General features: G+C 35.1%; 1 protein-coding gene across 1 annotated transcript in view; it reads left to right on the top strand.

Annotated features, from left to right (window-relative positions):
• Positions 1-1,013: 1,013 nt before the first annotated feature.
• The window catches only part of LACE1 (lactation elevated 1), a gene marked incomplete at its 5' end in the record, with an annotated part of 54,349 nt that continues 39,825 nt past the window's right edge, over positions 1,014-15,537 (top strand). Inside the window, 4 exons of the mRNA XM_010083970.1 lie at positions 1,014-1,237; positions 9,109-9,160; positions 9,782-9,883; positions 11,257-11,387. Coding sequence (XP_010082272.1) covers positions 1,014-1,237; positions 9,109-9,160; positions 9,782-9,883; positions 11,257-11,387 — 509 coding nt within the window. The remainder of the gene's footprint in view (positions 1,238-9,108; positions 9,161-9,781; positions 9,884-11,256; positions 11,388-15,537) is intronic.

The raw sequence follows: 15,537 nt of genomic DNA, 5'->3' as shown, positions 1-15,537 counted from the left end.
GGCCTGTGAATTCCTGAATTTGCCTTTCTCTCCTTTTTAAAGACAAAAATTGTTTAATTTTCCTAGTATTTTGGAACCTCTCCTGCGTTTGATGAGGCCTCAAAAAAAGCTGTTTGAGGGCATTATGTTGTTTAGGAAACTTACCTAAAAGCATTGGCGGATGAATGTCCTTAGATCTCACAATGTTCGAAATACTTAACTATATAGTCTATGATATGCATTTTTCCTGTTCAAATCTATTTATTTTGTAATTGCTACAAATTGTGCTACTCATGTTTATACATGCCAGTGGAAGCAAAGAAGATATTGAACACCTTTTCAGTGTATTCCATTGTTAATTTTCTGATCTTACTGATTTAGCAAGCCTTATTTGTAATCCTATGTGTTCCTTACTTTCCTAGTTATATCTCATTTTAAGTCTGTCAATTTGATAATTTTTTTTTTTTTTTTTTTTTAAACAGAATTCCTGCTTGGCTACAGCTGTGTCTCTTCTAGGCAGAAGATGATGTCAGCAGAGCAGGCTGTGGCATTGCAGGGCTTCACAGCTATTTCCTTGCCTAGTGTTGTCTTTGCTTACAGAACTCCTGTTTTGGTCTCCTGTTTGCTGGCTTTTACATTATTTATGTCTACTTCAGCCCACCTTTCTCCAGAGGATTCATCTATTCAGAGAAGTGCATTTCAGTGGAATTTTAAATGGTTTTACCCCAATTTGAAAAAAGAAAAAAGGTCAAAATTTCCTTTGCAACAGCAGATCTGAACCTTACCAACTCTCCAGATAGGCTTTTTAGTGTGTATGTTTGTTAATAATAAAAATACATGTTAAAACATCTAGGTGCTTACTACTAAAGTTAGAAGTTGATTTAATGAAAAATGGGCTAACATACTCTAGTGGTTGTATACATAAGTACTGTATGTATATCTTTACGCAAACTTAAGAAAGTGTGTTGTTTATGGATATATTATAGAATGCTTTTGAAAACTTGTCTGTTAATAATTTAATTTTAATTTTACAGCACACACCACTCAGGCAGATGAGAAGACAGTCCCTGGTACTCCTACAGATGCTAATGCCAGAGCCTTATTGTTTTGCAATGGACCTTTAGAACATTATGACTTTCTGATTAAACGAGAAGAGCTGAGAAATGATGAACAACAGAGAAGAGTTGTGCAGCACCTGCAGAAGTTGCATGAGAGCCTTAAGGGCTACAGCATCAGTTCAAAAAATTTTCTCTCAAAGGTGAGGTTTATAATGATAAAAATATTTTTTTGCATTTATATTTGCTCATAAGAATGTGCTTAAAATATGTTTTTATTAAAAATGTATTTCTGTCATTAACATGAGTCTTATTTTTTCAGATGGGTCTGTACAGATAGATCTTTGCTTGTGTTTGGATCTCTGTTCTTTCTTTTTTGGTTTGTAAAATTCCAGTAGCACTCCAGAAGCAACTAAATTAAATATTATTGAAATAATTCTGTGGGAAAATCTGATATGATTTTGGTTGTGTCCGCTGTCTGCCTTTCCCAAAACGTCGTTTGGCTAAAGGAGAGAGGGGCCTAGACCCGGTTTTAACCTTCAAGTGCTGGTGTAACACATATGTGTTTGGATTACACATATGGAACACTGATGTTTTTTGTTCTAACAAATCTTCCATGAATATAAATGAAATTAGCCAGCAGAGTCTAAGTAATCCAAGCTAAATAATTTAGCTTTGCAAAATACAGTATAGATCAGATACAACTTTCTGAATAAAATGACCATTCTTTCCAGTGTTGTTAGTCTCCAGCTGAGATAAGGAAAGAAGGCAGAGGTGTGATTTGTACCCCAGTTGTGTTCTTGGGGGCATGACAGCTCCTTTTCAAAGTATTAACAAAAATTCAGATATATCACTGTTGCGCAGTGCTTTAGCAACCATAGTGCCTTAGCATTAGTAATGCTAATAGCCTTCTGTTGCAGCTCTAACTTTTCCCTGAAGTTGTTGGCACAGTGTTTTCCAGAGACTCTGTGGCAGTATTTTTCGTGTCTTGTTCTCATGCTGCTATTCTCAGATTGCTGCTCTTGTGGCCTTGCACGTGCAAATCTTGATAACATTGTTATGGCAGGTTCCCCTGGGAAGCAACTAGAACTGGTGTGAGAATCCCCCTTCGGTTTTACTTGCCTCTTGTTGTGTAGATTTGAGTTTTATCCCAGAAAACCAAACATAGTGCCCAGCAAAGTAGATATTAGTCATTTAAATACTCGGTAAATATTAGGCAATCATAGATGCGCACAGAAGCTGAACAAGCAGTGAATATGCTTAATTTGCACCTGGTTAACGTACTCCAGTTGGCACAAATAGTCATAAACATGGTGGGGGGAAACAACAATAGGGTGTTTGACTGAGTCTGATTGCAAAAGTATAGTTCTGGGAAAAAAAGCATGGCAAAATATTCATTGCTATAATCGTCTTCACTTCTCCTGCGTGCCCTGGAGACACATCTCCCTACACCTAAGAGGGGATGTCTAGAAGCTGTCGCTGCTCCTCTCAGCCAGGCACTGAGTATTCTCATTTTTCTTTCTCTCCTTCTCTTGCACCACTCTTGTTTTTATTTTTTTGTCAAAAGTAACTTTTATGTTTACAGTCAATGTATGCAGTCAGCTGCAGACCCTGCTAACAAATCTCAGTGTCAGCCTTCCTCAGCATCTGTTCTGCAACACAGCCCGTCTCATGGGCATAAATCTAAATATCTAAGTCTGTTGGACTTGTTACCTAACCATATAGTTCTCATTTAAACCCCAATACTGCATTTTGTTTGCATGGTAAAGCCTAAATGATGTAGCATGAGATCAGGGGAGATAAAGCCTACAGGCCTCTAAATGATGTGCTGTTCTCTGCCCTTGAAGCACCAAATGACAATTTACATTGCAAGGGCCTTGGAGTGGTATATTAGCTTCAAGGCATTAAAAAAATAGAGAACACTGGTATGAGAACAAGTAGTATACCTGTACATGACCTGTGTTATGCTTGTAAATATGCCTGTTTCAAACAGGCAGGTATGGCAGGGTGCTGAGCATTGGGGCACATGCTTGCTTATCAAACTGCCCCCAACATTTCTTGAATACTTTAACTCATACACTTATCTGGAGATCATGTATTTGCTAATTGTATGCTTGACTGGAAATACTGTAAATGTCTTCCTGCCTCCTGATGAAAGGAAGCGGACTAGATACCCAGGAAGGAGCTCCCTCCCCAACCCCGCCGAGTTATAGTGAGAAGAAACCTGAATGGGAAATAATTCCATGGAGCAGAAGTCAGGCACTCTGGAAGGAAAAACATTGAAGTGGGGAAGTACAGGAAGCAAAGTGCTAAGGCAAGACTAATCCTAGAGGGCAGTGAGTGTGTCTTTGGAAGTTCTATTCTGAAAGCAGTTAACCTAGCTTTAAACAAGGGGTTTGGCTGTGTGATCTGCCCGGTCCCTGACAACCTGAATCATTCAATGATTCTAACTCTAATGTGGGAATTGCAACCAAACAATGCTTTGGGGTATATTTTTACCTGCTCCAGCTGGTGGTTTAGCTTGTCACATTGTTTACCTTTTTACTTTTGGGATTTCTTTAATTAAAATCTATTAAAAACATAGGAAGCATGTAAAAATGACAAATACAGTCTGACAAGTATATATTTACGGTATGTTTAAAATATTTATTTATATTGTATTGTGAGACAACAGTATGTGGGTGTGTGCCTGAGGATCCATGTTGTCTTGATGTTTTTGTAGGCTAGCTCTCGAATCTAAACCATCTTCCTGATTCAATTTGGGCAAGTACCAAATACAAAATATAAATTTCCTCTTTCAAAAATGGTTATTGCTTGTCTTTGGTATACAAATCAATATGGCAGTGTGCCTGAAAGAGAACTGTTTGTGTAAGGAGATCATGCTGTATTCAGCTTGCCAAACTACACCTGTACATGTAATCTAGCAGGCCAGAGTTTTGCATCTTGAGGATACGCAATGTGAAAAGGTTTTTTTGTCTGTCTGGATGACTTGTTAATCTTTAGTGTTGAGTTCATAATCTTTTAAATTGCCTGTCTCAGAATTGACTTTAGACACTGTACCTGGACTGTAAAAGAGGAAGTAACTCAAAAGGAAGCCAGTTATCTATCTGGCTTGCTCCTACATTATCTTTTGGACATACTGCCAGACTTTTGTTCATTTTCAATCTTCAGAAGAAATGCTATGATGAAGGTGTTGGTCTTACTGTCAAACCTGAGGATAAGTAGGCTAGAGCATTTTGATCTTTTCTGGTAACGTGTTTTGGACATCTAGACATTCTGTTCTAAAAGTGCTGCCTTTGAGAATAGTTTTGAGAGCTGACTTTTGTTAACTGGAGTGCCCTGAACCATTATAGTTGTTAGAGCAGGTGCCTTGTAATGGCTTTGTAGATCAGGCATTATGTGGGTTTGTTATTTACTGTTTCTTTGATTGGGAAGCTTGAATAGGGAAGAAAGTCTTTATTGCAGAGAACAAATACTAATCTTATCCTATTTAGGAAATTGTGATGCTACTTTGTCGCTGTATAACAGCTCTAAGCTCAGTAAAGCCAGCCTGACTGACACTTTCTTAAAAGGAGACAGTCAAATGCCACTTCTAGGTTGAGAATATGGTTTTCACTAGTTCCTTTAAGGCACTCCTCTCTTTCGTTTAACATTGCTTCAATCCCATGCTTTAATTTTAAACCAGCTTTTAAAAATTGTTGCGCGTCTTGCTGATACCTGGGAACTAATGCCGCAGTCAGTGAGAAGCAGCTGTAGAACTACTTGCTGTTGAGGTAAGTGTTGTTGCAGTTCGAGGTTTTTCTTCTAAATATCTCTGTGGAAATCTTAAGAAGACTGATGACTGGGTTGAGCACCATGGTACCATGTCATACATCAAAACCCCAGAAAGGAGGAGAGCAATGAGTTTTGTGTGAATCTGTTAAAGCTAGCTTGTGTAATTAAAACAAATTATGGTTCATGATAGAGAAGTCACAACATCTTTATTTCTCTTCTGCTATCTTTGAGGAAGTTATTCACCAGTTCAAACAGAGTTCCTTCTGAGATAAAATAAAACCAAATAAAGTAGGGTTTAAATTCCAGTGCAAGCTGGATTTTGCTTCAGCAAAGTTGTAATCAACATCCTTAATGAAGGTTTTTCCCAGAATAAGAGTCACAACTGTGAAGAGGTAGTTGGTAAAATCGTAACTATCAAGCACCATACCAGCTGTAGACAGTTTTATCATATGCTTGTCGTATGTTTGCATCTGTTGAGGAGTTTTTGGAGTAAGCAAAATATGTGATTCTCTGCCATGGGCTTTCAGGGTAGGGATGCTGTTGCAGACTTAGCTGAGTTTTGAAAAGCAGAACAAAGGCTTTTCCTACTGAGAAGAGGTGGTGGGTACTGCTCTCTGGAATTGGCCTAGGTTTAATAGGATTTGTGTAGGTTTATGAGTGGAAGTAGTTCATGTAACTATTAGAAGACATCTCCAGGAAGTACTAAGGATACAGGGCACAGGTAAATCCTGTATTTGAGAATAGCTTGTTTGTACTCTTCTCCCATGAAGGCCTGGTAACTTTGAATATGCTGTGAAGTAAAAAATAAACCTTATAGTACAGCTGTGAACAATAGTTTTTATGATGAAACAATTTGCATTGATTTTCCGTAACGTTTTGTATTTAATGGGTTTTAATAGAGGTAATGAAACAAATTAATGTATTTTAAATTACTTAAGGACTTTTTTGGAAATCAGTCAAACACTTTAATCAGTTACACAGAGTAATTTGTAGGTTGATGTTTTGCTTTTTCAGGAGGCTTCTAGCAACTTGACTAACCTACCTTTAGCATGAAATCTACTGGCAGCTTTTTAGAAATAAAAAATAGTGGTGCTTGGAATTTCAAGCATGCTCATTTTTCCTGGCTCGGTCATTGAAAGGTATGTTGTTGAGAGGTTGCAGTGAAGAAAAGGGGAGGGGGAGAGAGAGAGAAGCCTCTCTCTGTTGGCCTCTCCTGTAGTCTGATATTCCTTATTATATTGCCTAATTTCGTATGTGATAGAATTGCAGAAGATAGATAACAATTATCCCAGAAATAGAGACTGCTTGCATTTCTGAACCATTACAAGAATGGTGTGCTTTGATTTTAGTTTTGTTCAATTGTTACTTTCTATCTAAATAGTTTTGTTCAATAAAAATATGGTAAAAGTAGGATTAGGGAACAAATATTTGTATCAGATACAATAGGAACATTTCAGTGTTTATCTGAGAGCCTTGCATTACCTCACAGGCCAAAGCTTTCTGAAATGAGTAGTTTGGGGGTGGGGGGACATGACACCAGCTATTTCCTTTTATAGTAATAGAACTATGTATTTTTTTATGATGTAGAGTTTTTGGGGCATTGGCTTAGAATGAATTTGAGAGGAAAAAACAATTAGTCTTGCTGCAAAGCAATTAGGCTTCTGTCTTTCAAAATTATTACTCAAATTTGAACAATGACTTTGATCTTCAACTTGGTGAAAGCTTGGCCTTGAATGTTGGGATATTTTGAGATCCTCTGAATTAAAGTTCAAGGCTGTAAGAGTTTGCATAGATGTTTCAGATCTCTAGCTTTTCAGAAAAATACCAATTGGGACATCTGAAGAGTTGTTGAGTTGCTGTACTAATGACTTGAAATAAGCTCAATTATCAGTGAGGTCATGTTTTGAAAAGAGGTATGAACAATAGTAAACACCATTCAAGACCTTGAAAATGTCTTCAGCTACAACAGCAACCAAAGAGAAGGTCTGAAAGAGTGGAAAAAAGAGGCAGTTTAGTTAGTGTTTGTAAGAAAATCTGTTGTTTGGAGACTTGTCTCTTGAATTTTGCATATTTTAATTAACCACCTTAGTAGTGTGACATGTATTTTCATCTAAAAGTTTCTCAAATCAGTGTGTAAATATTCCCAGGAAATTAGTTGCTTGCTTCTGGTGTCTGGAAGCAGGGAGTATGGGAGAAAGTGGGAAGGTGTTGCACATAATTAAAGATATTTAAGAAAGAATAAGAAGTTGTCAGAATGAAGGAGATGTTTTAACCAGTATAATTCCTTAGATGAGGTAGGATATTGTTTGATTAAAGTGAAGTTTAAACAAAAAATCAGATTATATTAGTTTCTTTTAGCTAAAAAAACATTGTTCTGTAACATGTTTTCTAGAAATGGTTAGTACTGGAGTGAGAATAAAATATGCCTAAAAAGACAAACTTCAGGATGGTTAAATGTAATTAGTAAACACTTTACAATGAAAAAAAGGGTATAAACATGTAGGCATTACTACTTGTTCTGGTTATATAACCTTTGCAAAGACAGGTAACGCAGTACGCTAAACATTGATTTGTTTTTCTAGCTTTGTGTTATTCCTTGTGAAACTGCAAATCATATTAATACAGCCTTTTAATGTAATAAATTTAATGTGATAGTCTTTTATCTTGTTAAAATGACTGTTAATCTCAAATTAAAAAGAAATAAATTCTTATGAATGTCTTTCTAATTTGGATTTTTTCCATTTCTCCTTTCTTCGTTGTGTAACTTTGAACATCAGTAGTTCTAATGAGTGTAAGCTCTTAGAAAGTACACACTGAAAAATGTTCCTCAATTAAATTATCTTGCAGTGCTTTCAAAGCACTAGCAAATAGTTGCAGCCTTGTCTATTAATGGAATGGTTTCAGAACATCTGAAACCCTGATCAGCCACAGATTGATGATACAAATTTTTGATTATCCTATTAATATAGCTCTAAATTAAATCCATAAGTGGGTCTTATATAAGAGCTATGCTTGCCTGTTTTCTGAATAAACTGGTACTATAGACCTGAGACATTATCTGTCTACCTTTTGGTCATATATTTTCTTTCATATTTAATTAGTGTTTTGCTATTGACTCCCTCATTTCTACAGCATGGCACTGCGTTTTCAAAAGTGCTTTATATTCAAGTTGTTTAGCAATTACCCAGCTCCAAATGAGACCACAGGGTTGTAATTTTAGTTTTCCTCTGTTTTGGCTCAGCTCATAGAACTCTGAAAGTGGAGCATTTTAAAGTCACCAAATACTCTTCTGCAGTATTTTTGTGGACGTCAATTCAGTTTAATGGATTTGATGAGAATTTTGTTAAGTTTTCCATTTTTTTTATAAACTGTTTCTTTTTTAAAGTTATATTTGAAGTGGCTATGCACAATACTGGGGGGAGGGGAGAGAACTATTTCAAATTGAAAGTCTTGATGTTATTGCAAGTTTTCCCATAAAAATATCTATTTGAGTAAAATAGTATAAACCATCAAGTGTCATAAAATATGCTCTGAGTAATATTAAGAGATTAAAAATTCTTAAGCAGTATTAATTCAGGATAAACGTACTCACTTGACAAAATTATTAATAAAAGGCATACTTTGAAAATAACCTTTTTATATATGTATACGCATACACGTGTATATAGGTACATATTTTTACCATGACTCCATTGATTTTAGTAATGTTTAAACTGGAGATAGTTCTGCATTTAAGACAGAGTGGAGAGAAGGGGGACCTACAATGCTTACTGGCTTGGCAATACTGATTTTCTAAATCCTAATGGTTTATATCTTAAGCTGAATTGCTTTAATGGGTATAAAGAGCATATATCTGTGAGTACTACAGTACTGCTTAATTTTAGTTAATTTTTCCTAGTTTTTCTCCCTATCATTTTTCCTGTTTGTTTAAATGATTGAGTGAGGAACAACGTTTGTTTTGCTGATGATGGACTGGGAAACATTTAATCATTTTATATGTGTCTTGTTAAAAAGATATGTGCTAAGACTGGGGATGGGAATATTTTCACAATGATCTGAAAAAAAACTCCTAAACCCTGCGTGTGTGGCCAAAGAAGAATTTGTCCTCTCTTACAGAATTCATACAAATGCAACATTGATTGCTTACCAATTCTAAGCTAATGAGTTATTGAAGTTTACACTTTGCTAGCTGGTGCTAGTTTGGTGGTTAAATGTAGCTACTTTCTTACTTTACCATAGCAATGTGTTTGCTTCTATTTTAACCCATATTAATATTTATTCTTATTCTCTTGATTTGCAGCTCTTTGCAAAAAACAAACCTCCAAAAGGTCTTTATGTCTATGGAGATGTTGGTAAGTTTCAGCTGCATCAATTCCAATGGAATTTTTTCGAAATGCATGTTTATTCAAATTCTGAAGTATCTAAAAGCTTCACATTTATGTAGCATTATTGCTTTAATTAATTTTCCAGGATTAGTTTTATTCCACATTATGATGTTATTTAATATAATTACACTCTGAATTCTGGAAGCTGTTGGATTGGACAATGTAGTCCGTGTGTAGTGTTTTCGACCGTTACCCACTCACTAATATTTAAGAATGCAATTTAAGAATTTAGGAAGTAATTGAGGGGGCCACGGAGAGAATGTATATATTCTAGTTGTGGCAATGCAGTGCAAAAACATGCATACTTTTCAAAAGGAAATACTAAGGATGTTTTCTGGATGCATCAAAACCATTTGTGGAACCTTTGGGCCGTCTTTGTATTAAAACAGAAAACTGAAAATGCAGTTGTTCCAAGTTTTTGAACAGAAAGTATAACTGTCCTTCAGAAACAGTCTAGTCTTGTACTTATTCTGTGGAAGACTATAGTTTCATTAGTTCAAAGCTAATGAACAATCATTATTGTAATCAGTACATACTGTTGTTAAATTAACTACCTGTTGGGTGTTTTTTTTTGTTTTTTATTTGAAGGCACAGGAAAGACAATGGTGATGGACATATTCTATTCACACTTAGAAGTAGAAAGGAAAAAGAGAGTCCATTTTCATGGCTTCATGCTAGATGTACACCAGAGTAAGTGCAGAAACAGGTATTCACAAGAGTTTTATGAAATATGGTATCTGTGGAAAAAAGTCTTTCTCATTCATAATAATCAGCGTCACTTTATTTAAGTATTTAGGCAAAAAAAGTAAAATGTAGGAGAGAAGTTAAAGGATTTTAGCATTGTTTGTCATACTAGAGTAGATATTAATTGCATATTATTTCTCAAGAATCTCTTCTCAAAGTTTCTGTGTACCTGACTGTATAGAAAACCTGGGTGTATATTTAGGATTAATCCTTAACTAAATGTTCTTCAGTTACCAGTTGCTTACACACAATCTGAAGAAGGTAATTGCTAAAAATTAAACAGTAGATGTTAAATTCAATCTGTATTGTGAATAAGCAATAACTTTATTGTGTGTAAATGCCAAGGAGAATGAGAACTATTCCAGTTGTCAAACTTAATAAAATTATCAGTAATTTAGAGGAAAAAAATAAGGAAGTTGATCCTAAGTTTCAGAAAATTTTCTAACTGGATCAATAAGGCACTTAGTTTTGATGGAGATACTGTTTTAGATATTTTAAAATTTCCTTCTTTTTATAAATCTATGACCTTAAAATACTGTGAAATTGTTAAATAATACTGTACTTTACAAGAATTGTGACAGCTGCATTTTTCTTGGGAAGTTTTGTTGGTATAAACAACTTCTGCCACTTCTAGTGCCCTTTTTTCTGTCATTGTTGGGTCACTGTTGAGGTTTTTCTGTTTCCACTTCTTGTCATTTGTACTTAACAAAGGTAGCTTCTTACTGCAGGATCTTTTGTTTTCTGAATGTTTGTTTTTGTAGGCAGATGAAATACAATCCATAAATCAGTAGTAATAATCTTACTTTGTGCCAGTATCGTCATCTTTACATTTTTAAAGATAATTGTATTGCTATGTCTGCGTTCTTTTAACTAAATGCATTCTAAGTGTACTTTCAGAGCATGCAATGCACGGAGCTGTGCCATCGATTTGTAAACACTATAAGGGTTTTTCGTACTCAGAGGGAAGATTAAGACAGAAAATGCCAAATGATAAACTGAAACTAAAACTAAGGTCATGAATTGGAGCAAGATAAAACTGTAATTTGTATCAGTTTTTAAAAAAAATATAGATTTTTGATAGTGGCATTCAAGAGTACTTTTACATATTTCTAAACAAGAAAATACAAATCACAGAATCTGAGAACTTTTAATGGTTGCCTGGATGTGGCTGAAAACTGCTTTGCCCTCTTGAAATTGGTCTAAATTTGAAGCTTTTTATTTTTACTGGACTGGGTTACTTTTTATTTGGTAGCTAAATTATTGTGTTCTCCCTACCTTAGAAAAATAAATATTTGTTCTTCTCTGTTTTATCAACTCAGGAATACATCGCCTTAAGCAGAGCTTGCCAAAGAGAAAACCAGGATTTATGGCCAAATCGTATGACCCAATTGCACCAGTAGCAGAGGAAATAAGTGAAGAGGCTGCTCTCTTATGTTTTGATGAATTCCAGGTAAGAAGTCAGAGATTACTCCTTCACTTCAAGGGAAACTTCATAAAATTACTTTTAATCTTAAAATATGACCCTCATTGCTGCTAATCTAGTATTTGAATTACTGGCCAGTAATGAACTGTAGAAATTGAAGAGTAGAACTAATTTTGGTTTTGAAGATTGTGGGTTTTGTTTTGCTTTTTTTTCTTTTTCTCCAGGAGATAAGATGCAAGTTGGCGGTATAAGTCCCCTTATGGTGCTTTCATTTACCAGCCTAGTTACTGGTCCTACAAGGGAGTAATAGAGTTTGCTGAGAGGCTCATGAGTGCTTCAGGGCAGGGACCATCATCCTATACCAAGTCTGTACAGTGCCCAGGAGAGTAGTTGCCTGATACTTACTTGGCATGCCTGATCTTTGCTGTAGTTCATATGTTGCAACAAAATCGTCTCAGTGTGATTAAGGACATGGAAATAACATGTCAAATTCAACCTAAATTCTTTCCTGGAGTTTTTGGAGCCTTTGTCATGGCAGTGCCAGATTATACTAGCGTAGCTAACATTTTAAGAAACTCTTTAATTTTCACATTTAATTCAATAAAATTCAATAATTTAATTCAATATAATTTTATGAGTTTTGCCCAAGGTAACTTGGTTGTTTCATTTGTTTTACACAGCTTGTGAATTTCATTATAAGTGCATATCACAAATTTAAGTGTAGAATTGCTTCACAAAAATTTTTAGGAGAGAAGCTAGAAGTATTTGGCAGCTCTAATCAGGTGAGATTTTTTTAATTCAGAGAGAAAATGCAGAGCAAGATGAGAACTGATCTGTGTTAGTTCTCAGATCACCAATAGTAAAAGAATCATCTATTGAGTGTAAATTGTCTGCGTTATGCTCTTAAATTAATACATTACTGAAATGGGTAGAGCAATTTATGTCTCCTAGCTATTACTTTACAAGCCTGCACGCCCAAGAAAATAACCAGTTTATGATCAGCTCCCATGAAGGGGCCTTTTGTAGATGTAAAGTAGTAGGTGTTTCTGGTTTAAGTTACTCTTGCATTTTTCGATAAGGGGTAGTCCTTTGATCTATGGTTTCAGAACATGCAGAGTCATTGCAATTGCTGCTGTTTGATCATTTAAATTGTGCTTGATCTACTGAATATGAATGCTTGGCTTCCAAAACTTGCAGTATAAAATCTAAATACAGAGGCAGTTGTATTTACACTAGGAGGAAATGGGAAGGTTGGAGGGGGGCAAGGAGGGGTGTTAACTGTCATGACATGAAATGCTCAAATGGTAGAAAAAGACATCTTTGCTGTTCCATGTATTAGTGTCAATACCTGCTTTTCTGAATAAATGCCCACTGCTTCTATATCCTGGTGTTGCTGTGTTTCTAGACTGCCTGGCATGTTTCCACATTTTAAGGGGAGAGACTGGTATTTTTTATTTTCAAATTGATTGCCTACTCCCCCTGCTGACTTGCTTGAGGTACATCAATCACTTCAGCTGTAAAAATCACCTGGTTTTTTGTTGGGTCATGGTCGGGAAAGTAATACAAGAACTATACTTTAAAATATGTATCTAGGACTTTGCATTCTTATGTGAATTTTAAAAAATATACTAATTCTGGGTATACTAACGTTCTAAATCGACAGATTTCTCAATAGCTGGGTTACTTGACTGATTTTCTGTAGCATGGAATGCTATGCAGGTGTTGCCTACTGTAGAGGAGTCCTAGCTTTCTGAAATTTTGCAGAAAGCACTGAATTTGGGATAAGAAACCCTCTACTTAAATAGCCGTAAATTAGTGCAGTGACAGGAAGAGCAGCTCACACGGTGGCACAATTAACATTGATAATTAGGAGCCATAGCTACTTCAGGATGTTTGCAGCTCAATTCTTCAGTGGAGATAATGGCTAGATTTCACTGCAATCTGTTTCACTCATGTTTAAAAAAATTGTTAGATTAAAATGAAACTGGAAAGAACTGGAAACTCAGAACATACACTACTCTGACTTGCAAGCAAAGCTACTGTCTGACAGATGGAGAGTGAAGTTGGGTCTGTACTACTCTGGCACTATACTTGTATGTGTAGGAAGTATAAGAAAATCATTAAGATTTGCTTGAAACACTGCAGGTTGCTTTCAAATACCTGTTGGAAAAAAAGGAGAATAGTCTGAAAATCTTTATTAATTTATTTATTTCTCTTAAGATCAGACACACAGATGAAAGATACTACGACAGGGACAGCAAATAGTAATATTAATACGCATATTTCAGAGGAAACCGAATACAGAACTTCAAAAGACAAAAGCATGGCTGAGGTTGCACATTCCTCTGACAGTGGACTAAAACAAAACAGAAGTACTCTGAAGTGAATCTTCTTGCAAGGCTTAGAGAACTGTTGAACAAGTGGAGAGTTGGCTAATTGATGTAGAAAAATATTTCAGTACTTCTAAAAGTAGTTTTGTGTGTTCCAAAATATTGTCATATTGAAAAAAAAATTACTGTTTTAAATGTTTCTTTTTGCAAACACTGTTTGGTAGTCAGGACCTTAGTGATGGCAGTAAGATTTTGAGTTTGTCCATTTTGAAGCAGGTTTTTCATCCGCATTTTCCTGAGCCACAGGCTCTTAGGATATTTGTCATACAGTTTATTGTAAATCATGAAAGTCTTAAGACATTATAAAAATGTGTCCTCAGTTATAATTTTGACATTTCAGAACATGGAGGTTGGCCAGTAAAAAGAGACTAGTTATTGTTTAATGATCAAATAGCTATACACAGGTAATTAGAAGCTCTAATTTTAGAGTGTGACTGTAACCTATGTTAGTTAGTATTGATAATGAAAACAGAATTCCTACTTCTTGGTAAACTGGGGGATTGTACGGTGTTAGTCTTTATATAGACCATTGATACCACTTAAAGCAAACTACAATTTAGGGACTTTTTACAAACCTGCATGCTATTAAAAGCCTCTAATAAAAATTAGGCTCTTATTTTTGTGCTAATACTAATTACTGATAATACATGCTTATGTTTGTCATTCATTACGTGGAACTGTACCAATCAGTGGATGACTGAGTCACAGGCACTTACACATGTAAATTAACTATTAGCCTAGTGTTTTTTCTTTTTTTTTTCTTTGTTTTTTTTTTTTTTTTTTAGCTTCAGTCATAATGGAAAGCAACACTAGATCATAAAAATTTTTTCTCTTAAATGCTAATGAAATTTCTTCATGCTCTCCATTAGCAGGCTCTCCTAATTGTTAATTTGTAGCTTTTGCTTTTGTTTCCTGTTGCAGTGTATGCTGCATACAGTAAAAACATAAGAAATAACAATAATTTAGTTACTATCTTCTAACTGCTTTGCCTTGTCAGGATTTTCTGTCTTTCCCAAGCTGATAAAAAGAGCTCATAGTTGCATCCCAATTCTCAAAATTGCTCTTGCTTTTTGACAGAAGTTTTGAGAGGTGGTGTGTGGTTTTTTTTGGTTTTTTTTTTTTTTGTAATGGAGTTGAAGGCATCGGAATTCCACATCAAAAACCAGTTCTCCTTAATAAGAGAATGTTATTGTTTTCTTTTATGCGAGCATTAATATTCTTTCCCTCCCTGTTTTCTAAAGGTAGCATATATATAGTATTTTTAAACAAAAAAGTTTGTAGCTATATAGATTTATATAATGCATTTTTAAAATTTGGCTGTTAGGTTTGTTTTGTGATAGACGAAATTCATTTGCTCCTAAAAGGCACACTGATTCCTTGTGTGTCTTGTTTTTCAGGAACTAGGAAATTTCTTAAATTTTTGTATTAAAAAAAAAATTATCAATAAGTGGATGCATAAGCAGATATGTTAAACATGTAGTACATGCTTTTTGGAATATCAGATCTAAGTGAACAGAGATGTGCCAATCTGACGGGTGTTTTACTGATTGTGTAAAAGTTTGTTTTTGAAAAAGGAAAAAAAATCCATATTAATGCATTCTATAGAACTAATTAGAATAAATCTTTGGAAGAATTAAACTGGTGTTTACATGTGTTTCCTTTTGAACATTATTGCTTCCAAACTAGCTGTCAGAAATGTAACCTAAATCTTGTATTGTCTCTAGTGTAGAATTATTTTTTTTTCTGCCCAGAAAGCTCATTTAGAAATGAGGGGATGATGGGGAGTG

This window comes from Pterocles gutturalis, unplaced genomic scaffold (genome assembly GCF_000699245.1).
Source record: "Pterocles gutturalis isolate BGI_N339 unplaced genomic scaffold, ASM69924v1 scaffold18115, whole genome shotgun sequence".
Taxonomy (NCBI): Eukaryota; Metazoa; Chordata; class Aves; order Pterocliformes; family Pteroclidae; genus Pterocles; species Pterocles gutturalis.
The sequence above is the reverse complement of the archived record's forward strand: the minus strand, read 5'-3'. Positions and strand labels throughout refer to the sequence as shown.